At 40.1% G+C, this 25154-nt stretch overlaps 2 protein-coding genes across 3 annotated transcripts in view; both read left to right on the top strand.

The window, feature by feature from the left end:
• Positions 1-7514, top strand: part of xkr6b (XK, Kell blood group complex subunit-related family, member 6b) — a 76551-nt gene extending 69037 nt beyond the window's left edge. The window contains exon 3 of the mRNA XM_082504697.1: positions 463-7514. Coding sequence (XP_082360823.1) covers positions 463-1433 — 971 coding nt within the window. The 3' untranslated portion in view covers positions 1434-7514. The remainder of the gene's footprint in view (positions 1-462) is intronic.
• Positions 7515-9191: 1677 nt separating this feature from the next.
• Positions 9192-24506, top strand: ccm2 (CCM2 scaffold protein). Of its 2 annotated transcripts, none has more exons than XM_082504380.1 (10): positions 9192-9637; positions 17436-17609; positions 17812-17895; positions 18750-18933; positions 19082-19218; positions 19555-19690; positions 19896-19953; positions 20063-20189; positions 20319-20457; positions 22532-24506. In XM_082504380.1, the coding sequence occupies exons 1-10, from the start codon at positions 9608-9610 to the stop codon at positions 22834-22836; spliced, it is 1374 nt and encodes a 457-aa protein (XP_082360506.1). In that variant the 5' UTR covers positions 9192-9607; the 3' UTR covers positions 22837-24506. The 2 variants fall into 2 exon arrangements, with proteins under 2 accessions (XP_082360506.1, XP_082360507.1); XM_082504381.1 differs by lacking the exon at positions 9192-9637 and adding an exon at positions 13779-16809.
• Positions 24507-25154: the final 648 nt, after the last annotated feature.

Raw genomic sequence — 25154 nt, 5'->3', positions numbered from 1 at the left:
GGCAATTCAATCATAACCGCTGGGGTGTCTTTAGAAACGCCATCAATACATTTGCAGAGAGGCAGTATGTTTCTGCTCTGCAGATAATACTCTATCATTTTTCATGCAGCAGGTTACTGCTCCGACATATCTGCTGTCTGTACAATTATATGTCTTAAGGAAACTGAATTGGTGCACTAAACGGAGACTGTGTTGACTGGATGACGTGGGATCATCCTGGTAATAATATGCCTTTGAAAAAATGTGATGGATTGCTTTGGATGTAATAAAACATACTGTTTGCTAGGAACAGCAGCAAGTCCAGGATAAAACCATAAATCTTCAGGTTATGATTCATGCTTAAAGATGAAACTGGAAACTTCTCTCGGATGTTTTTAGAACCATCTGTCGGTAGGTGTCAGTATCTTTTTAATTCTTAGCTTTCCTCTGCTTTTGTTTCCTCTCTCCTTTCATTTTCTCTAGGTCTTTCTGCCGTGTCCTCCCTCCTGTCCCTGGCATGGGTGCTAGCCTCTTACCACAAGCTTCTGCGTGATTCACGTGACGACAAGAAGAGCATGAGTTACAGAGGTGCCCTGGTGCATCTGTTCTGGCGCCTTTTTACCATCTCTTCACGGGTGCTCTCCTTTGCCCTCTTTGCCTCTGTTTTCCACATCTACTTTGGCATTTTTGTGGTGCTCCATTGGTGTGCCATGGCTTTCTGGGTCATCCATGGCGGCACTGATTTCTGCATGTCCAAGTGGGAGGAGGTACTGTTCAACATGGTGGTGGCCGTGGTCTATGTCTTCTGTTGGTTCAATGTACGAGAGGGCCGGACACGGTACAGAATGGTGGCCTATTACACAGTAGTACTGTTAGAAAATGCCATCCTCAGCTCCCTTTGGTATGCGTATCGCGACCCAGCCACCACTGACGCCTATGCCTCTTTTGCCCTCTGCGGCGTCTTCCTGTGCTTTGCCTCAGGTGTGGCCTGTATGGTTCTCTACTACGGGGTCCTACACCCCATGGGCCCCCGACTGAGGGTGCTGGCCAGCTCCTGCTGTGCTGAGCTGTTGTGGGGCCTTCCGTTACCCCCTGAAGCTGAGCCAATGGCTCCCACACCAGGGCCCCGTGGCTCCCAGGCCACTCCAACACGGGGTCTGGCAGGGGAACATGTGGACTCAGACGAAACAGCCACAGACACCTGCCTTCCAGTTTTCCAGGTGAGGTCCACAGAGCCTGTGGATGCAGCTGGTAGGCCCATCCGACCTGAGGGTCCACTCATCAAGATAGACATGCCCAGAAAACGTTACCCAGCCTGGGATGCGCACTTTGTGGATCGGCGCCTGCGCAGGACCATAAATGTGCTTCAGTATGTCAGCCCTAATGCGGTGGGCATCAGGTACAGGGACGGTCCACTTCTTTATGAACTCCTGCAGTATGAATCCTCCCTCTGAAGGCTTCTCCCACAGCTCTGTCATCCCCTCATCCACAATATGATAAACATGCTCTTATTTTCTTTCACTTCTCCCCTTTCCTTCTCTCCAGATATGATCTCTTTCCATCCCGCATTTCGACTCTTTCCTTCTCTCATCTGTGGTCACTCAATTTCCTGCAGGAGATGTGTGTTTTGTCAACCGGAAATCTGTTAAGACAGTCTAAACACACAGTCATGATTTATTTTTGGAAATAAACATACAGTACAGAGAGAAAATTATGAACCTAAAATATGTTATGTGATATAAACAAATCCCTCTGCACTGATAGAGGGGGATTATGTATGAGAGTGTAGATAACATATGAATGTTTCATTATGAAATGTGTTTAATGCATTATACTGTATTGGTGATTGAACCTGTGAATACTTGTGAAGGGCATACTGTATGTCCCCGGGACTTGCGCAAAGCCTGCTGGGAATGATGGAGGAGAGGGGGCAGGTCTTTGCATATGCCCACATTTACCACCATTCTTTATGTAACTCATTGAACTATATGATAATGTTTACGAAGTCCTCAGCCTAAAATTCCTTTAATGATTCTGTAAATTCTAACAATGCACACAATCACAAATTTTTCCAAAAGACACAGTTCTGAATATATCTCCCTTCAGCAAGCTTATATGGCACAAGAGCGTCCCAGCTATGCCACTTTTGTTACAAATTTCAAATCAAAACTACAGCCTGCGTGGAAGAAAAAAAAAAGCACACTGACCTTCAATCAGTTTTACCCACACAATCCATTTTTATAGTACAGACTGCCCTCCAGTGGAGGCAAGCTCCAACAGCATGCCTTAACTTATAATTGTATTTTTTTCCCCATATGGTTGTGACAGCACTTGAGATAACAAAACACAATGAAGGGACTGTAGTAGAAATGAGCACAACGTTTTCTAAATTTGTGAGGAAGTAGAAAATCATATGAAAAACATTCCAAACACAAAAAAGATTAGAGGTGTTTAACAAAGACTGAAGGAGCAAAGTGCAGAGACAGCCTTCAAGGAATCCTCCACCATTCCCTTTTGAATCCTTTTTCAACCTCCCTATGTTGTTTTTATATTTAAAAAAAAATGGTTTAGGTAATACACACTTATTGGCTGCAAAGCCCTGTAATAGGTTATTGGGGGGAAAAAAGAGGTCTGAGAAGATATTTCTGTGCTATTATACTTCAGTGCATATTTGTGTCCACATTGATAGTTACTGACATAGCTTTATATTTTGCCACACACACTTTTTTAACATCGCCATGTTTAAAGGTATATTCTCCTCAACATCAGTGTGCCCTAAAAGAGATGATGCTCTTATATGGGTGTACAGGGAAACTGTGCTGACACCTGCTATATCGCAGTTGAAACAAAGCCAAATCGTATCTTACAGTACTGTCTTTCCAATTTATTCTGCCCTCCCCCCTTGAACCAGTTGAATGAGTCTGTGCGAAACGTGTGCCATCTAAAGGCCTGCTGTACAGCAATTATACACTTAAATACATCTCCTGCTGAATCTGCAGGAGCTCTCCAAAACCGATACCCAAGGGAAGACACTGAATTCACTCGAAGAAGTGAACGCAGTGATCCTTCGAAGTCAAAGGAGCTCGACTAACATTTCTAGAGAGGGCTACAATTCATGAGAAAAAAAAAAAGAATGCTTTTCATACTTCAATTGTATCTATTTACTCGATGACTCATCTGAATACGTATATAATGTGTGTTTTTTACATTGTAGTGTTTGGCATGACTTTAGTATGAGGCATTAGTACAAATGCACCCAACAAGGGATGCCCAAGAGCTCTACGCAACACAGAGATTCCTTTTCCCCCTGGCTCACTGGCTTTCTGCTTTGCTGTGGCCTCACGTGCCTGCTAACATCGTACTGTAAAAGGCAGACACCATGTGACTCAGGGCTAAAGGTGAAAGAGGGTTTTTGCCAGGGTTGGAAAAGAACACGAGGGCAGATCGTGGCAAAGGGCCTGATTGAAGTTACATATGATTCCTTGAATGATCGTGTGAAAAGGTGAATGTTTGGCCCGGCGTGTGCTGAAGTGTTATCAAGTATGCTTGAACGGTTCTGGGTGCATGTGTGTGTCCTCAGGCCTTTCCCACGATTCTGTTCTCCTGCCGATTGTTCGGCTCCATCCTCGGTTGCTGCTTCGCCCTCTTCCCCGTCTCTGCGGTGCTGGGCCTTGGTGCGCTCCCGTGAAAACACTCTCACACTCTCTGGTAACTGAACAGCGTAGTTGAGGCTGAAACAAACTGAGATCCTGACATGAGAACATGCAATGAGGTACACTGCCATGACCAAGAGCTTCAACATCCAGGGTCTGCTACCCTTCAGCGTAAAAGCGATGTTCAGCCCTGAGTAATTGAGAGCTGTTGGGTCAGCTAGGCTGGAGCAAACATCCGACACACCATATGTATAGATATACATGTGTATGCAAATAACCAACTTGTTCACTGTTTACCACAGTAGCCAGAGTATAGTTCCTCTATGTTGTAGTGAATGAACAGCCATGTTAATAGTTCATTAATAAGTAAATAATGAATAATAAGTATTGTTAAACTAAAAAAAAATCTAAAAAACAATTAAAAAAACACTTAAAACAGCCAATACAGGGGTTCCTCAGGACCAAAAAAACAAGACCACTGAACCAGCTGACTCAGGGGTGTCTCAATGCAGTTCTCATCTCCAGGCATGTCCTCAAGGGTCTCCATTTTTTTTCCTTAACATACTGCATCCTAGACGACTCCTCGGCTGGGACTGTACCACTAAATTATGGTTTGCACATTTTTATTTATTCATTTCCTTCATGGGAATGATTATTCATTGTGATTAACGGGCGTAGGGGCAGTTTTTTGTGGTAGTTGGCTGCCTGGCATATAGTGCATCCTTTCTAAACACTGCTGACCTTTTCCAGAAGTGGACACATGTCCAAATCAGGTGCAAATACACTGTGACTCATTCATTTTTGTGTGCATGTGTGGTTGTGTGTGGAATGACAGTATTGTATAGATTCAAAAACAAGATTATGTACAACTGGGCTGCATTTCATTTAGTGGTGCTTGACACGTGACGCAGAATATTTACGCCTGCGTAACCGTGTCATTAAAATAAGCATAATAATGGCTAGGGATGCACTGATCGTTAATGCCGATACCAATGTTTTCCATGTTGTTGTTATTTATTATCACTTTTACGCCAGAGAGTCAAAGATATCTATACTTACAATTTATTTTCACTTAGTCATCACAGAACAGGTGAATATTGACCACTCCAACTGGTAAAGATAATTCTTTTTGCAGATATGCCGATATTGATATTAGTTGCTACTGATACCAGTGTTCATTACGTTGGTGCATCCCTAGTAATGACAGTTAAAGTAATTACAAAGAGTCTATATGTACAATTCTGGATTTTTATAGAACATGCAGTATATTTTAAATATTTCTACAGAGCAATCACCACTTTCTCGCAATCTGTAACTAGTAACAATGATTAGCTAGAAGCCAGATAATAAGCGGATTTTACGTTTTATGTATTTTTCTTGTGTTCTTTAAATTATACACGGGTTTCAAGAGCTAAGCTACACACAGGTTTAAGCGGGAGTAGGAAGTATACTAGTTCGTGTAGCATTCAGGCTGCCACACTTTATACCATAAACAAGGTCACAGAGAAATCCCTCGCACAGGACAGTTTCTGTTAGGTTACCTTCCAAACACCACATCGTCCGAGAGCCACAAAACACAGCAAGAGGATTTGAACAGCAAAGCTTGCTCTTCTCAGTCCTTGTTGTGCCTTGTTACTTTGGGTGCTTCGAACCAGCCATGGCAGCCAGGTCCGCAAACAAATGCCAATGTCTTTCTTTACTTGTTTCATGTGCCAGCACACCCACCAAGATGATAACACCAAATAATATTCTTCCTGTCTGTGACCCCTTTCCCACCCTAAACCAGATCAAGCCAGGTTCTCAATTCTGTGAGCTAACACCTCCGTTGACAGTGCTATTTAGTCTTACAGTTTCATCTAAGATGTCATCTCGAGGACTGCGCTGTTTCCTCATTATGGTGTTACATCTGGACTTTACTGTGTGACAGAATCAAGTGATGGGTATTGTGTGAAACCCAGTAATTGGTTATGTCAAAGACATAGGAGAAAAAGTACGGCAATACTGAACATCTTCTGTACTTGAACCCAGGGTTCCTCATCTTTTTGAGTATGACGCCAACCCCAGCTGATTCGGCGAGTAACAATATAACAGTTAATAGTCCGTTTAAAAGCGTTAGTTCTGAAGTGTTTGATGGAGAGTCACGGTTGCAGATAACCAGCCAAGTTACCGAAAGATTTGGCCAATGATTGTTTTTGTACTTTCGTCTATGCCTTTACATCTTCTTCTGTCTTGCAGTTATGAATGATTTGTAGTGCTAAGGCGTAAACTTTCTGTGTCGTTTTCTGTGTCTTGTGTGAACAATACGTCCTCTAGCCAAAACAAAAATGCCTGCGTTTAGAATACAACATGGAAGAAACTGACGACAAAAAGCGCAAAAAATCAGTTGTTACGTCTTCTTACTGTGGAATGATCACGAAACAGGCCCAATCACTGCTTCTCTTTTGAATAACCTCATTTTCTGGATTTTCTACCACCTCCCAGCATGCCTTTATGACTCATCGTGAGGTGACCCTCAGCATTTAGCATGCAAGTGCTCTCGACTGCACAAGAAACCCTCTGATTTTTGCATTAATGTGTAGCAACAGGCCATTGTAGTGTTTGACCTGGTTCGAGTCTATACCTTTGTGTCATGACCATCCGTTTGACCACAGGGGCAGAATGTTCAGATGTTAAAAAACGGTGCATTTTTGTTTTCTTTTTTTTTTTTTTTTTTAACTTTTATTCCTTCTTTACGTTTTTGTTCATAACCTGGTGCTGAATAAATACATTTAAAAAGGTGCTACCGCTGTGGACTAAGAGTCCACTCTTTGGCTTTAGCCTTCCAGTTGACTGAGAGATCCTGCATACCACAAACGTGCAGTCTCAAAATGCTCTACAGCCAGCACCTCAAATCCACACAGTTTACAGCAGAACTCAGCTCTCAGTGGTGCCATTTTGATTTCCCAGTCTGCACAAAAAAAAAACAAAAAAACCCAATAGTTACTCTACTGCTCATATAAGATTTATTCTACTGGGTTCCGCATACGGTACGTTTTTGTTTTACTATAATTCAGTCTGCACTAGGATTTTTTCTTTTCGGACAGAATGAAAATGGCAGATGACAAAATGCATCTTTTTAGCAAATACACAGGAGCACAAATGTACTTCTGCTAATGGAATTTGGGTAAAATATATATATATATAGAACGTGATTGCTGTGTTGTAAATTCCTGTCATCTATATGTCCTTAATCTGTGTGTATCTAATTTTGTTGTTATTGTAGAATTGGCTGTAATATTTTGTTTGAAAATGGATTTGATATTCCAACGAAGCGACTATGGTTGTCATATTAATTGCTGCTGATTTTTTGGAATCGTTATCAAAGGTGTTGGGAAATATTGCTTTGTTTATATTCAATCAATTTATAGGTTGTGTTAGCTTGTTGGTGTATTTCACAAATCTATCAGGATACTCCGTAGGCTATATGGTATATCCGGGGTATTCCAAAAGTTGGCACAATGTTAGTACTCAAAAATTGCTACAAATGTAGCATGTTTATGAAAGTGGACCCGTACGACCCATGTTGTGATTGAGTACATATAAGGAATGATTTCTTTGTTGTTGTTAAATATAAAATGTAAGTAAATTGTTTCATGGAATCCCCATTCTTTAAAAAAAAACAAAAGAAGCAAAACTGATGTCCAGTATTGTACCTACGCCCTATTTTTGGGAACAATATGAATATTATTAATAACATATGGTGCTAAAGTTTTTTTTGTATGTTTTGGTTTTTAGATGAAAAGAGAAATATTATGCTGAAAATGTAATGTTAAGCCTTACTGTAGATTCATATATCAGACTGTTCATCCCAGAAGAGAAAAATAAATATAGTATTTGAAAGTGCACTATATATCTGTAATGTCTTCACATGCATGTCTCACATTTTTGTCAGATGACTGTGACTGCAGTCGGACTTTTTTACCAGCTGGGGTAAGAAGGGAAAAGCTGTTTCTGAATGTGACCCATATAGGTTGGGATTAGTAAGTAAAAGTAAGCACAACTGTATGTTCGAGAAATGCTTCACAATAGAAATGTACATCCTTTAGTTGAGCTTGTTTAAACCCTGCACACACATGCACACACATACACATTGGCTCTCCAGAATACAAGACAAAATGCAATAGTTTTGCAGATCCACTGCAACTGAATTAAGTAAGTGTATTTTCATATTTGAACATAGACTGCTAAAGACAACTGGTAAAAAAAATAGAGAGAGGGAGCGGAAGTGGAATTTGTAAGTTAGCTCACTTATAAATGAGTGAACAGTCTCTAATTTTTAAGGAGATACACAAAATATCAACTAACACTCCAGAAAAAAAAAAAACACATTACAAAAAAGTTAAAAATTGATTTGTATGTTATTGAGTTAAATAAGTATTTGATCCCCAAGCAATTCAATTCCATTTTATTTATATTGTGCAAAATCACATCAACCTTGAGTTTCCCTTAAGGAGCTAAGCAAAACATGGCTTACTTGGTGGGGAAACCCTTTTTGGGAAGGATGGCGGTAAGACATTTCTTGTATAGCTGGTCACTCAGGGGGAATTCTGGCCCACTCCTCTTCACAGAAACTCTCTAAATCCTCTAGGTTTCTAAATAAATTCAGTAATTTTTAAATGTTTCATTTTAAAAACCCCAAAATCGATCAATATGTAAATATTAAACTACTGGAGTCAAGACGTTTCCTACATGAATGACAGCCCATTCACAGACACTTGCGTAAGTTGCCTGTAGCATGAAGTCATAGCTCATGCGCAGGTTTAACTCTGTGCACACAGAAATGTTTGATTTACAATTGTTTAACACTCTTAATACATACATAATTCTGCACAGTGAGGGTCAAAGAGAAGAAACAGCTGAAAATTTAATTAGAGAAACAAATCACTGATGACCAGTTCCTCATAGTGTGAAATAACATACAGCAAAGAATAGCCATCACCTGCTTTATTCACGTGTTTGGGAAAACAGAGCCTAAGTACCACCATTGAGCTGTCCCTCTGTTACAATCCTTTCTAATCCTGCTCCTCCTCATCACTCACAGCAAAAACTTTAGCATCTTTAACTTTGCAACCTACACCTCTGCCTCTGTAAACGATGCATCATAGCTGGTCTTAAGGCTGCGTGACAAATCACCCCTGACACTCACCTCCACCCCATGTCCGCACTCTCATTTTCGGATAACTAAAAGCTCTCAGAGTCATCAGCTGTTAGTCAATCTAATCTCTGATGACTTCACGTCAGTGGGCTATTGTTTAAAAATCCAGTGAGATTTGTTTTTGACAAAGAAGGCTCAAACTCGATTTTAAATAATTTAATAAATCCCGGGCAAAGAGGAGTACTATATGAAGCAGTAAACGTAAAGCATTAAAACAATGAAGAAACCTACCAGTTATATAAAACGCAAACACCCTCTAAGCTGAGCTGAGATCATGTTTCCATAATTCATTTTTCACTGCAGTTAATAGCAAATTACTCCGTTCATGAAGTTGGTTTCTCCCATCAGCCGGCAGCATTGACAGCTGTAAAGCACAACAGCTGCCCTGTTTTGGTTTGTGCAAAGCAAAGCAAGGCATGCTGGGCCTGGATTACAGTTAAACGCCCAAAATGGCGGCACGGTTGAAAAGTTTTGACTGTTTTGTTGGAGTTTGTCTTCTTCACAAACTATTTCTTTGACTGTTTAAACTGTACGGAATCGGCTTCATTTTTTCCACAATGGTGGAGCACCGGGATTTTTTCTAATGGTTGAAGAGTTACACAAGAATTAGCATGGCGTTTTGGTATCAGCTCAAAATCGGGCATCACTTTGCCAATGCTAGGCTTGGCTAAGCTAGGCTAGCAAGCTAACTGGTCTTAGATGAGTGCTTGGCTAAAACCTTCACGTCTCACCTGCGTCTATAAGCTGAAGTGAATATGAAGATGAAATTCTTCCCATAGAAATGGAGGATGATGTGAAAAAAGTAAAAAAGGTAAGTTGGACAATTTGCGCACTTTTATAGCAGGTTGACTACCTGCTACCTTATTACCTAAGCTAGCTGAGCTGGTAACTGGCTAAGATAAGTAGCAAACTATCAAGTAAAGTTTATCTTACGTTAGCTGGCCAGCGGACCCGGGAATCAATCCCAATACGACTCGGACTGATAGACTGTGCTTCCAATCAGCCGGCGTCACTTATAAAAGAATAGAATGTGCAACGTACCGAAAGGATTATAGTAAGAAACAAGTAAAGTTTGGGAAGTTGTAAAGGATTTGTTCGCTTTATATTTTCGTGCGCTTAAATGTAGTGGATGTTCGCTATGGAAAATATGGTGTATTAACAATTAGGCGAATATATTATTGGATATTGGGCTTTAAACAGCGAGCTTGATGCTGGTATACCTCAGTGATATTGTTCACCAAAAAGCTAACGAAAGCACAACCGAGTTTCCCAAAGCAATAGCTCGTTGATATGGCAGGCATGGGTCTGCTGTCAAAGGCAGCTGTTATCAGTGTCAGTCATTCTAAAAGGAAGAAGCACCACTTGGTCGTGCCAACAAACCTGCCCTCACACAGTGATACACTGATACAGTACATGCTCCCGTTTGATATGGAGGCAGGTCGTTACAGTAAACACACGCAGAAGATAGTTGTTTGGGAGACACTCCTTTTATCCTGTTCATTAGAGCAGACACAGGGAGGGCTTTTGCTCCTGTTCTGTTGGCTGGAACAGGAAGAAACGGGATGGCAGGACATGAAAAAGAAGTATAATGAAAACTGAGATGTCTGACGCTTTGTTATGATTGTGTTAGTCATTCAGCCGTTTTTTCCACGAAAGGGACACTAATGCATCTTCCTATCTAATTCAGCTTCCTCTTGATGCAAGGGGAAATTTGGGAAGAAATCCAGTGTTGACCTAGATGGTTTGTTTTCTCAAGGACATGGTTTTCCAGCAATGATAACATACCAGAATGTGCACATAGCCCGATAAGACATAATTTCCACTGAACCTTACACCCAAAATATCTGATCACTAATGATTGTCCAGACTCCAGTAGGATGCTTTTTAACCACAATTTTGGATTTTCATTATGTGGAAGTTCCTTTTACTTCTCATTGCAAATCTGCATTATGAGTGGACAGTGTTCAAACAGCTGATCACCTATTTACCATGTGGTGCAATGTTACTAGGGTTTAAAAATTTAAACATGAGTTGTGCAGTTCCTGTTTGTACCACTTGGTGCTGACTGTGGATTACATTTGGCTGAGATTTATTTTATGGAAAAGCTCAGTTGCCTAAATCGATAAAGTGTTGCTATTATTCTTCTGACTGATTCATTAATGGATCCTCCTTGTTAGTATATTTGTCAGATAGTGAGGCATTAAGGCAGGTATTCTGCAAGCAAAGTCTTGGTTAAAAATTACCGGTATGTCCCTTAGAGGAACATTATAGTGTGAATATGCATTGTTTTGAGTTTCTGTCATCCCTGATTGGATGAACTGCTGTTTCATCCCCTTAGAATTATACGTTTTTTTTATGGATTCTGACCAGTTTTGAGATATTATGTTTTCAGGTTTTTGCAGTCCACATCGCAAAAATTACATGTGGAATAAGTCTTACTCCCATATGATTATGACACACACCCTATATGTCTTTTAAATCTATAGTCTTGAACCCTGTCAAGTGTATAGCTTTTGAACAAGTGAAATGCAGATAAACCTTTTAATTCTACAAACGTATTTTTCTTTGGAAACATTAGGTTCGTTTTACAAAATGTGAAATCAGATTTTCAAGTAATTATAAATGGTTAACTTATAATTAAGTTAACCATTTAAAACCATAATTATAATTAGTTTTAAAATATACAATTAGTAATGTAACTGTCTCCACAAGTATGATTAAATCAAATGTAATGCATTCTGTGACAAGACGATGCTTAAAAGAGTGGCATCTTTTCAATAAATGAATGAATGATTGAATACAAATTGTAAAAAAAAAAAAAAAAATGGCACATTTCAATACCCTCATGCTAGCCAACTGAGCACCAGACTCATTTCGTTTCCTTTCTGGTTTCTTTTTATTTTTATTTTTTTGCCTGTCCCGTTTGGCTCTTTTGCCATCAGAATTATTGTCTAAAGGCGAAGAAAGATGCTCAACGGATTTACTTTACCAAATTGACCATCCCAGCCTTGCCGTAATGGTCCATTTGATTCACCTTTTATTGTTTATTTTATTTTCACTTGCTGAATACGGGACAGACTTGACTGGAGGAAAGAAGGGGAGAAAGAAAGAGGGAAAGAGAAACAGCTTTTCCATAACGAATATGACAGTAAATACTAAATATTAAACATTATTGTGCAGCACATAAGATCAACAGAACACAGTGTGCTTTGAGGTAGGAGCCAAAAAGGGTGTAGTTTGTGGGTGTGATCACCTGTGTGTACACCTGTGAGCATGGACGCGCTTGTTTTTTTTTTTTTTAAAAGGTTCCTTCATGTAATGATCTGCTAGAGGGTGTGGGGGGGCCACTGCCCCGTCCTCCAGGGCATGAAGCAGGTATGGAGGAGATCAAAACTCCAGACATCCAGAGGCCCCCAGAACACAAGAGACCAAGGAAGACTAACAGAGGGGCAGCCGCGCCACTGTCCCAGAAAGAGCTGAGGAGAGTCCCAGATGAGGGTTCACTCAGCAGCCACGGAGCAGAAGCCAGGGAGAGTTGCAGTGACGCGCCTGTGAGCTCCGCTGGCAGCCAGCTGTGCCTGAGTGACCGAGCCCCAGGCCGAGAGGCCGGGGGCACCCCACCTCCGAAGTGGCCCGAGCGAGCCCCAGGCTCCAGGCCCCGATAAGCGGCCGCCAAGGAGTGAGCCGGTGTGTACCTGGACGCCCATCCCCAGACACAAAGAACCACCAACGCACCGATGTCTGAGGGAGTCCGCCACTGGCAGGGGAAGTGGTGGTGGGTGGAGATAGGCCTCCAAACCTTGGAGGGCCTGAGATGTCCCCAGGGAGGTGGCGTCTGATACCAAACCTGACATATAGACACAGACATACAGGCACACACAGACACAAACATCCATTCCCACCCTCATGCTCTCATATGCACTTACTCCACACTCAACCAACGTGGAGACAGACATAAAGAGACGCTGTAAACACGATCACACTCCCCAAGCGTACTCTACGAACCGGGACTAGGTACCCTTGCCCCTGGAGGGGGGAACTGCACCCAGACCCAGGTGGTGTTACCCTTTTCCCTGCGGTGGGGAGAGGCAGACCGCCCCGACTCCACAGCAGCAGGGAGGCTTCCTTTCTGGTTTCAACATGTCATCAAGTTCTTATTGGCTCATAGATGGCACCTTTTAATGCAAAGTTAAAGAATCCTTATGGAGAGACTTTTTTTTTTCCAAAGGTGCAATTGAAAAGTTAAAAATGAAATACTTGCATTATTTTTAAGTTGTCAGGGAATAAGAATATTAGAATAAGTCAAGTTTGACAGAAGTGTCAGATTGGACCTTATGATTCTAAAGGGGACACGATGAAGATTACACCTTTTATGAATATTTCATGCAGAAATTCTAGTAAACCTCAAGGGTCCTCGAACTTTTTCCTACAACTGTATATGGTAATGTTCTTGAATACTTTACTGTGAATGATTATTTGTAGGATTTAATTGTTATTCTTAGGCCGCGTTTCTGAATAGGTCTCAGTGAATTGAGAATGCTGGCTTCTCTTACAGCTGGTCTAGGTTTTCTTGCATTGTTTTGAAGTAAATGTGAAAGTCTTATCTATACTCATTATTGTCACACCCCACAGAAACTATGCAGTTTCTTCATTTATATGTATTTTATGAATAAAAAACACACATCAGCTTGTGGCCATTTACTGGGGTCAACTATAGTCTCACATTTCACAAGTAAAGGCCATAAAATGTTAATGTACTTCAATAGTTGCATACTATTAAATAATGCAGTGGGTGATGGAGCTCGAGTTCTATAGTGACTGAAGGCTAAGAAATATCAGCACGTAAGAAACAACATACATTAACACACACACACACACGTATGTGTGTCTGAGTGAATGTATGGCTTTTAAATTTGCATTTAGTTTGTCTCTTATGTGCTGATATTTCTTAGCATAGATATAAAAAAAAAAGCCAGGTTTGTAACATGAGTTTTTGAGTGGCACAGTTGGGAGTGGGTGAGATGGCATCAAAATATTATTATAATATTTCAAGAAAATTTGTGATGATATTTCTGATTATATAGAAAACAAGATGCTGAATAACATTGAATCAGTGACTGCAGCTCACCGGTAGCAGCATTTATTTATTGCTGCAAACAAAATCAAGGGGATTTCCATCCTTTTCAAGTGTCACCGATGACAGACTAACCCTTTCAAAGTGTGACTGTTATTACCACAAGTCACCAGCAGCAGCGTTAAAGTGCAAGAATACGAACAGCATAAGTCAATGGTAAAGCATAAACGTAGCCTAGGTAGTGTGTTCCTTGGAGATTTTCAGTAAAAAGATAACATAACTGCTTAATGCTTAACTATAGAGATTGACAGACCACGCGACTTTCGCGCATTGCATGTTGGGTACGAGCATTTTCAGATCTAATAGAAATCAAATGAGTGTTTCGTAATTCATTCAATTCATTGTCTTTATTTATAACTGGCATTATTGTCTCATTCTATTATAGAATCTTACAGGAAAGACGCAAAATTGTATTCCATTATGCTTTATTAGCTGCTTCGGTAAAAAAACAAATCAACAATGCAAAAAAACCCCAAAAAACATTGCAAAACAACATACTGGAAAACAGTTATTCATCACTTGAGTGCTTCAGTACAACCCTTGGGCACATATATACAGGACGTTTCGTGGCTGTAATGATATCACGCTCTCTTAACCGATCAAATCTCGCTGTGGTAGTAGCTTTAAACTCAGTATGACCCCGGTTGATAGAGGGTGCCCAGTCTGGATCGCATTCTAACATTTTGTAGACTGGTTTTCCTACAAAACACAACAAACATTAGCCCGCAAAGCCACAGTGAACAAAGCAGCATAGCGCAACGAATTCAATTCAAATCAATATAAGACTTATTTGTAACCTACATCAACAATTATGTTATGATAAATTACGTAATAACTACAACAGAAGACTTACCTTTGTGGAAATGCTTGGAGCAGACTAACATATGAGCTGGAGTGTTCTGGAACATTATATTTGGTCTTCGAATGGCTGCAATCCAGGCCATCCGTCGGCTCTTTGTTACTTCGGAAACACTGCTTGAACAATTTCTCTTCCACGACGTAATCCGATAAAAACCGATCTCTTTACCCATTGGCTTCCTGTGGCTGTCATTCAACCGGCTATTGCAGTTAATAATACAACAGCTTCTTGCCATTTTTTGTGTTTCTTTTTATTGCTGTGTGACTGTTTTCATGTGAAAGCCTGCGTGCACTAGTACCGCTTGACACTCGTTCCCAGAATTCTTTGCGGTTTTACCCCGGAATGACGTCACATTTTCAATCTCTATAATAATAACTAGCCTTGTAACTTAATCTGAGCCTGCACAATATTGTCAAATATGAAACTGAAAATTATATTTTACCTGGAATGTTGTTTCTTGGGTCAGCCTTCTTAATAGGGTTGGGCGATATGTAAAAATTTTCCAACAATCATCAGTCCATTAATGGACGTTGGGCGACATTCGCACATGCGCAGACTTTTTGATGGGTGGAGCAATGTAGCATGGACTGATTTGCATGTTTATAACACAACATGTTGTGGGCGAACTAATTTCCCCCCCAAAAAATTAAGGCTGTCAGTGTTAATGCAGCTCCATTAAAAAGCATTTGGGCACATTCTGAGGCTCGCAGATGAAAAGGCATGTTGCTAAAACAGTGCTATTATTATTATTATTTTCTGTTGACTGCTTCTGTTAGCTCCATCATTATTAGCAAACTTAGTCATGGGCAAATGAATAAATAAATCGCCCTTGTAAAAACGATCGCTGATGGGCTCAGTCTATCGTCAATAGTCGATATATTCGTCCAATTGCCCAACCCTACTTCTTAACCAGTTCTTTAAAGTCCTCCTTTACCAGCATGTAACTGACTCCGTAATAGATTTTTCCTTTAATTACTTATTTCTGCCAGAGACTATGGCAAAAATGCTTAACTTCAATTAGCAAAGACATACATACACTCACATACCTCCATACATACACACACACTCTCACACAGGGTGTGGCTGTCACAGGGACATATGACGAAAAAAACACAACTGTCACTGTCACTGAAATTCTCCAAAAGCAATAAACTAATATAATGAAATTAATGACATTATCTTCTCAGATCACGAGAAAAGATATAGAAATCTGTTTTAAAAAATTCTAGCTACAAATTTGGGAACTACAAATGACTAAAGTAGTCCTTCTGTTGTAGATGGTGTTTGCAAACTTCTAAATGTCTGCTCTTGATTTGCTTTTATTGTTGCAGAGAAAAGTTTTTACTATTTATAATTTGCCTGTTTAATTAAAAAAATGAACATCTGTCTTTAGATTGCCTGCACTTTTCACCTTCTGAAATCTGCACTGTTAACAGCGTTGCAGATGTCATAGCTGTGGTTAGCTGAGGAGAAAGAGACAAAGTTGTCTAATTCTGTGGTTTAGCAGCAGTATGTATAAATGTGCTTTCAGAGTCTTGCAGAGTCCTGTGACTGTGATAGAAACAAGCAATCGCATTGAAATGTTATTAGTTTTGAGGTAAAAGTGTACCTTTGAATCACATTTACTAAAATTGCATTCAGCATCTGCCAAACAGTTCTCAAAACTACATGACAAGTTTCCTGCAGAGAAGTGTCTAAATATTCAAAGCATCAATACACGTGTCATTGCAGGAAGCTGTGGTTGGTCTCCTTCCTGTTCTTGTGCTTGAGTATAAAGTCAGAGACACTTCCCTTCCTTTGTGGGGAACACACCCCTGACATCTATACCCCGTGTGCTATACTGAGTGTCTCTCGCCAGTTGGCAGCTGTCATTGCATGTGAGTGGAGGCATCAGGTGATCTTTAGTTTAGGCAGTGTCTGAGCATTTGTGGCCAGGCTGCGAGCTTGTTGCATAGGCGTATCCCCAAAGTGCGGGTTCATGGAGAACGAGGTATGATTTTATTATTATTATTTTTACACGCTTTATCTTTTTTATGCTTTTGAAACATTTTCCAAAGTCGGAGTTAGTTATGTTATGTTAAGTAACTGTTTTTGGGTTTCAAACATATACGAGATCAACACTGGTGCGTAATGTTGTACTACCTATATGCAGACAAAGGAATGAAGTGAAATAAACAGACTTAAAAACAAAGATGTTTGAGAGAGAATGCATGCTCCAGTTAGGGAAACCTGAAAAAGGTCATCAAAATCACAAAACGTATTGTTTACATGTGCTTTTGTTAGTATTGTAGCATAACGTATTGCACAACATTGAGGTTTGTAATTCTGTGGTGTCTTATTTTGGAACTAGCAGAACAGTGAGGGGAAATGGGCTCAGCAGAAATTATAGGCCAGGCGAGAAGAACTGTCAACAAAATTTAACGTAGCTTCCCTTTTTCATACTGAACTCGTAATTCCACTTGCAAGTGTTAGATTGTCACACATGTATTTTTTTCTTATATGGTCTTATAGGGAATTACTACTTGTATTTACTCAAACTTAAAAGGCGAGTTCAAGTTACTGTTACACAGACTGCTGTCCTCTTACTTCACTCACCTTTCTTTCTTTATTCAATAGCCTGGTATCTCTCCGTTCAAGCGAGTCTTCCTGAAAGGAGAGAAGGGGAGGGACAAGAAAGCCCAGGAGAAGGCCACAGAGCGCAGGGCCCTACACACCTTCTCACTCTCTCAGCCTGACCACCGCATCGACCCAGACATCCTGCTCAATGACTACATTGAGAAGGAAGTCAAAGTGAGTGTGATAAGGATGTTTTCTTTGAAGCTCTAGTCGTTTTGTTCACTTATATCAGGTTTGGTCTTTTTGGGTTTTTTTTTTTTTTGGTTTTTTCTTGGGGGTTTTTTTGCTTTTAAATAATGATTATTATTTTTTTTAATTTAGATTTTGGTGCAACTTTCTCTAATATGAAGTGTTTTTTTTCCTCTATCATTTTCAGTACTTGGGGCAGCTGACATCAGTTCCAGGATACTTGAACCCATCAAGTAGGACAGAGGTCCTGCAGCTAATTGACAATGCGAGAGTAAGTACCTGAGTAAGAGGATTTATCGGAATCTTTAAATGCGATTACTCCCCCCGTCTCCTGATTTTTCTTTCAAAACTGTTGAAGAGTTATTCCTACATAACTCACATATACTCAGTGGACAATATATTAAGTACACCTTGCAAGAATTGGATTGGACTCCTTTTTGCCTTTTGAACTACTTTAATTGTTCAAGGCATAGATTCATCAAGGTGCTGAAAACATTCCTCAGAGATTTTGATCCATTTTGACATGACAGCACACAGTTGGTGCATAATGCAAATCTTCTGTGCTCTATTGGACTGAGATCTGGTGATTTTTGGAGGCCATTTAAGTAGAATATGTTACAATATGTTGTGTGTGAATTCTAGCCTCAGTTTCCCGTTCTTAGCTGATATGAGTGGTATCCAATGTGGTCCTCTGCTGTTGTAGCCCAACTTCTTCAAGGTTTGTTGTGCATTCAAAGATGCTCTTCTGCGTACCGTGGTTTTAACACGTGCTTATTTGAGTTACTGTTCCCTTCCAAGAACTCAAAGCAGGCAGAACATTTTCCACTTGACATCAACAAAGCATTTGTCATACAGAGAAGTGCCAGATTTTAGACCATTCTCTGTAAATCCTAAAGATGGTTGTGTGGAAAAATCCCAGTAAGTCAACAGTTTCTGGAAAACTCGGGTTACATTTAGTCACTTATATCGCCTTTCTTCCCCATTCTAATGCTCTGTTTGAACTTCAGCAGGCTTGTCTGCATATCTAACATGAGATGTTTGTGCTAACTGGGTGGTGAATAGTTGTATATCACAAAGTGACAAATGAAAGCATATTTCTTAAATATTTCTCTCCCGGTATTTCAGAAGTCACATCAGTTGGTAGGCCAGCTGACATCAGAGCAGGATGCAGTCGTGAGCTTGTCAGCATACAACATCAAGCTGGTACGGCGAGATGGAGAAGACATCATTTTAAGAGTGCCCATCCATGATATTGCTGCTGTCTCCTACATCAGGGATGACTCATTACACCTTGTAGTGATAAAAACAGGTAAAAACAAAGCTTTTCAGGTTTGACTTTTGCTAAAAGTATTATGGCTATTAAGGATCAGAATCCATGCATAAAAACTGAATAAGTAAAGTTTTGACTATATGTTCATTTTAAATGTGGGTTGTTTTTTTTGTTTGTTTGTTTTCAGCCCAGGAGTCAGGGGGCTCGCCCTGTCCCAGTTCATGTCCTGATCTCAATAAGTCTCAAACTCGGAGCTCCTTGTCAGAAAGTGGAACTGTGCTTGTTGAAGTCTGCTGTCTGCTTGTGCTGGCAGTTGATAATAAGGTAACATTTTGCATGTGAGGCAAACTGCAGACTCCTTTTGAAATGCTAGACAGGGTTTAAAGATCTAAATTGAAGTGTTGGCTTCGAGCCACCTGCAGCACTGTTGAACCTGAATGGGAACCAGCAAAAACCCTGTTTTTTTTTGTTTTTTTTTGTTTTTTGTTTTTTTAATCCTGGTAATTTAAAAAGATGAAACAAGTGTATGTTAATCTACAAACTGTAATTTTTTTTTTATGATGCATTCATCAATCTCTAAGAGATCATTTTAGTTTTGATGTGTTTTGCATGATAAAAACTGTTTACTAACTGTATTATTCTTTCGTTTTCTTTTTTTAGGCAGCAGCTGAGGAGTTGTGTCTTTTGCTTAGCCAAGTTTTCCAGATTGTTTACACAGAATCAACCATCGACTTCTTAGACAGAGCCATTTTTGATGGCGCAACTACACCAACCAGACACCTTTCTCAGTACAGTGGTAAAGCAGAAAATTGTTTTCCATATGGACAAAAGTGATGGGAAAATTAACAGACTTTTAAATATTTGGTTTACTTGATAAGAAGCTTAAAAATGTTTTTTATAACATGTAGGTTGGTGCTGTTTTGTAGCTTTTTAAGCTAATGAAATTTAAGATTTTCCATCAATTGTTAGTCTGTTAATATTTCCTTTTGTTAACCTTAAAGATGACTCTTCGAGCAAAGTAGATGTTAAAGACTCTTTTGAAGAGGAACCCAGCCCACTGTGAGTACACAGCTCAGTCCAGCTACAGTGCAGTTCCATTTTTCTTTTCAAAGTTTTGTCACATCTGTGAAAGTTTTGCTCATCACTTAAGTGTGTTGCGGTCTCTCAGTCAGTTCCTGGTTACAGAAGGAAGCTCTCCATCTGCTTCCACTCCTGCATCTCCTCAGACCAAAACTGCAAGCGAAGGCGAGCTGAGCACCACAGCTGCAGAGCTGCTGCAGGACTACATGACCACAGTATGGCTTTCACTTCACTCTTTTCTTTGTCCAATTCTGTTTGTGAGAATAAGAATATTGAAAGCTATGTTGATAGGAAACTGTAATCATTCTTGTTTTTATTTTTTAATTTCCCCCCTCCCTTTCTAGCTGCGGACAAAGCTCTCATCACAGGAGATCCAGCAGTTTGCTACTTTGCTCCATGAATACCGTAACGGTGCCTCCATTCATGAGTTCTGCATTAATTTGCGACAACTTTATGGGGACAGCAGGAAATTTCTTCTGCTCGGTAAGCCCACACTACAACTGAAGATTCAATTATTTTAAACTTCATATCATCAAGTGTAAAGTGTTAGCAGTTAGCTTTTGTACTTTTGCTGAAGTCTTAGTTTGCTATGTGTTATTCTTTTTAGGTGTCTGTGCGATTAATATAGTAGTCACAGTTTATGTAACAGTAGTTACATCCACTGATCTAATTACAGCAATATTTTAAATGGTACATCTTGGAGAAGAGCACAGAAAATATCCTAAAAAGTAAAATACCAACTTCAAGCAACAACATTTTTATGGTACTCTAATATTGATGGTATGAACGTACATATATACTTGTAAAAAGAAAAAAGTACTTTGTGGTTTTAAGTATCCCCGTTCCTGATTTCTCATCTTTTTTTTTTCTTTTTTTTTCATATTTGTCACACTTTGATGTTTCAGATCATCAAACATTTTTAATAGACAAAAATAGCTCTGGTGTAAAAATTACGTCATACCAACAGTCAAACATGGTTGTGTGATGGCCTGGGGCTGCTTTGCTGCTTCAAGACCTCAATGACTTGCAGTAATCGATGGAACCCTCTCTACTAGAAAATCCTGAAGGAGATCACGTGGGTTTTGCAGCAGAACATACCAGAAAAGCTACCTCTGAATGGCTAACCCATGGCTAATTGTCTTAATTAAAACAATTCTGCAAAGGATCAAGATTCTGAAGTGATGTGAAAGACTTGCCAGTTATCATAAAAGCTTGATTGCAGTTCTTGTTGCCAGAGGTTGCACAACCAGTTATTAGGTTTAAGGGGAAAGTGTGACATGAAAAAAAAGAAATGAGATCTTTAATGGAAGGACTGCCTCCTGTGGGCATGTATCAAACAGTCACCTGTGTTCACATAGACTGCAAGTATCAGGATTTTCTTTTTTTTCTTTCCACTCCTGGAGGACAGCCTGCAGCTTTGTTGGCTAAGGACAGGGAGCTGCTACATGAATTGAACAAGCACTTATTAGAGTGCTCATCTTAGTACCTGTTTCTGGTGAGATTTTCACCAAGATCAGTCAGATCACAGATGGTGCGCTTATGTAAGGCTACAGCAACACCTCAGACATACACGCCAATAGACTGGTCTCAGGGCATGGTGGGACTGAAGGTGTGTGTGTGTGTGTGTGTGTGTGTGTGTGTGTGTCCGTCCTAAGACGGGTGTAACAGATCTTGTGTATTCAATTCAATTTTCAATACAGTTTTATTTAGACAGCATCAAATCACAACAACAACAGTCACCTCAAGGTGCTTTATATTGTAAGGTAGACCCTACAATAATACAACAGAGTAAAGCCAACAATCATACAACCCCCTATGAGCAAGCACTTTGGCGATAGTGGGATGGAAAAACTCCCTTTTAACAGGAAGAAACCTCCAACAGAACCAGGCTCAGGGAGGGGCGGCCATTAGTCGCAACTGGTTGGGGTGAGAGAAGGAAGACAGGATAAAAAAAACATGCTGTAGAAGAGAACCAGATATTAATAACAAGTAATGATTCAATGCAGAGAGGTCTATTAATACATAGTGAGTGAGAACAGGGACTGAAGAAGAAATACTCCTCCCCTGCATCATGGGAATCCCCCAGTAGCCTACGCCTATTGCAGCATAACTAAGGGAGGCTTCAGGGTCACCTGATCCAGCCCCAACTATATGCTTTAGCAAAAGGGAAAGTTTTAAGCCTGAGCTTAAAAGTAAAGACTGTGTCTGTCTGCCGAATCCAAATTTCAAGCTGGTTCCACAGAAGAGGGGCCTGAAAACTGAAGGCTCTGCCTCTCATTCTACTTTTAAATACTCTAGGAACCACAAGTAAGCACACAGTCCAAGAGCTCTGATGGGACAATACCAGTGGCTGTACTATGAGGTCATTAAGATGGAGCCTAATTATTCAAGTTCAAGGATTTTTGAATTCAATTCTGGATTTAACAGAGCAAATGAAGAGAAGCCAATATAAAGAAATATGGTCTCTCTTTCTAGTCCCTGTCAGTGTTTTAAAGTAACTTAAATGCTTCACGTAATAAAATGTGCAGTAATTCAGAGCTTTTTCTTCCTCTTGCAGGCCTGCGGCCCTTCATACCAGAGAAGGACAGCCAACACTTTGAGAACTTCCTTGAGACCATCGGTGTGAAGGACGGCCGAGGCATCATCACTGACAGCTTTGGTCGTTACAAGCGCACAGCAAGCTCTGCCTCAGATTCCACCACCAATGGCAACGGAGCAGCAGGAGGAAGTGGTGACAGTGTTGCCTCGGACGAAGGCCACGAGCCCTCTGAGGGGGATGAATGGGACCGTATGATCACCGATATCAGCAATGACATTGAAGCTCTCGGCTGTAGTATGGACCAGGATCCAGTGACACCTTGACATGGGGAACAGAGGGGGGTAGTTTGGGGAGCTGTGGACATGAACTGATGGCCAGCAGGCATGATGTGAGTGGATGAGATGAAGGTGGTTGTTCAGCACTGACCTAAGATTTGATTTATTGTATTTTCCTCTAATTGTCAAGAGGACGTTCCATAGTCCCTACACACTCAAGGAAAGCCTTAAGTTGTTACTATTAAGTCAACAAATGCACTTATGCAGACCCTGTAGATGAAACGCAGTGGGTTGGATTGTTGGTTTTATAGACTGATTTATTTTAAAATTTTTACTTTGTGCTCATTTATTGGCAGTATCTGCCACTGCTATGAGCAATGTAGCGAATATCTTCAGTCTTTGAAATCTGTAATTTTGAAAATTGTGGATAATCCATCAGAGGACTGTGTACACATTTTAGAAGGTGAAGCATGGGGCTGTTTTGTGTTTGCTATAGATCAGTCAGCTTCATCCACAAAGAGAACTTTGGTTTTCTTCATTCACATTGTGTGTTACGGTGTGTGTAACATTTTGCGCCATTTTTTTCCAGTAAGGTTTGTGTACTGCTTTGTTTTACACTATCATTTGTTATCATTGTTTACTTATTTACATATTTTTGCCTTACTCAAACTGACCGATGAAATGCTGTAAAAACAAATTCTCATTCATTTAGTGAGTGAGGACTGTATTTGACAAAGCCAGTTAGTTGATGGCTGATGTAAATTTATAACGTTTAAAGTCGTTCTTCACATGCAGGTCATCTTGTTATGTTGTGCCTTCACACTGCAGTACTGCTGCCTGCTGTCTGTCACTCACAGACAGATAATTATGAACTGTAACTACAGTTGTTCAGCAAAACATGGTTATTAAATAACAGCTATTTTACACTGATTGTATCTTATTGCAAAATTTACACGCATCTTGATGTTGCATAAAAACAATATAGTATTATCCCTTACCACCTGTCTGCTGCGTTATCAATGTTCACTAGCTCTTCATTTGACCTCTATACATAAGAACTGACACAAGGGGAAGTTTTGTAGTCCAAATATGATCATTTGCTTGGATGCACCTAAGCTGCAGTGGAATTTCATTCAGAGCTTCATCAAAGCAGCCAGGCTGGATGCTGCTGAATGCCCACAAAGTCAGGGATTAGTTTTGTGAGTCTTGGGGACGGGAAATTTTGAGGACAGCACGAGTTGAGCACATTCCGTTCCGTAAAAGCCCATCAGCAGACTTTAACTCGGCTTTTCTCACCCCTCAGTCCTTGAACCTGACCATTTTCACAGGAATATCTTTGTTCTTCAAGCTACTCAACACTGAGCCACAAATCCTTCAAGTGTAAAAAGGGATGCCCAACTCAAGGGATGAACCAGTATTGTCTCCACTTAACAAGTAACTTGCCAAAGAACCAACTATCTTTTAAATTGTTTCTTTAGACACTTTGCTACGAGCAGCCTGCCACAAAAACACAATTTGTTCACATTTCTTTAGTTGAATCAGTCATGGATTGGCCTCCCCAGAGCCTGGAACTCAACTTTATTGAAGCAGTGTTGGATCATCTTGACAGAGAATGTAACAAGAGATGGCCAACATCCAAAGAAGAGTTTTGAATGTCTCTGAATGTCTTTCCTTACTCACTTTATTTCCTTGCACGTTTCAATAAATTGCTGCACCTATTTCACATTTTCCCGTTAAAATGGCTAAAGATTTCTGCACCGTACTATGTTAATTTCTGGAGTCATTCTGTGTCATTTATGGTATTGGAGTAGAGGTACCCATAGTAAAACTACACTTTGGTTCAGATAACATCTTTGGCTTTAGACACTGTTTTCTTTGAACAAAAGAGGGATATAACAAGTACACATTCAGTCTTGTGTCCTAACAAGTGTTCGCTGTATAGCTGTGCTATGATGTCATGCAGAAAGGGAGTACATGCTGTTTTTTTACATCCCCTTTTGATGTAATTGAACTGTTTCCCGGCAGTACTTGGAGGAATACTAATTGGCCGCCAATTTGGACTGAGCAGCACCTCACTGAAGCAAGTAATTATTAAATAGATCAGTTGGACTAATTAAGTCATTAAGAGATCCCATGCTGTTTTATAAAGAGTTTACCAATTAACTGCACACAATGACAGAAGCTCCTGCAGTTCCTCATCAACACTGCATGAGTCACATATAGAAGATGAGATGTGTGCAGCTGCTTGTTTGTAGACAAGTCTCCTTCACTTTTCAGTTTGGGGCTGCTTGATCATTGAATATTTTTCTTTTCTTTTTAAAAATATTAATATATTAACGATTGATTAGCTCACTGAGTACTGATCC

The sequence above is a fragment of the Aulonocara stuartgranti genome (genome assembly GCF_965226115.1).
Source record: "Aulonocara stuartgranti genome assembly, chromosome: 15".
Lineage (NCBI taxonomy): Eukaryota > Metazoa > Chordata > Actinopteri > Cichliformes > Cichlidae > Aulonocara > Aulonocara stuartgranti.
The sequence above is the reverse complement of the archived record's forward strand: the minus strand, read 5'-3'. Positions and strand labels throughout refer to the sequence as shown.

Coding starts and splice junctions, on each gene's coding strand:
- ccm2 (XM_082504380.1), top strand. CDS start 9,608: ATGGAGGATGATGTGAAAAAAGTAAAAAAG. Junction 19,954..20,062: donor GAAGAGGAACCCAGCCCACT/GTGAGTACACAG, acceptor GCGGTCTCTCAG/TCAGTTCCTGGTTACAGAAG. Junction 20,458..22,531: donor CAGGAAATTTCTTCTGCTCG/GTAAGCCCACAC, acceptor TTCCTCTTGCAG/GCCTGCGGCCCTTCATACCA.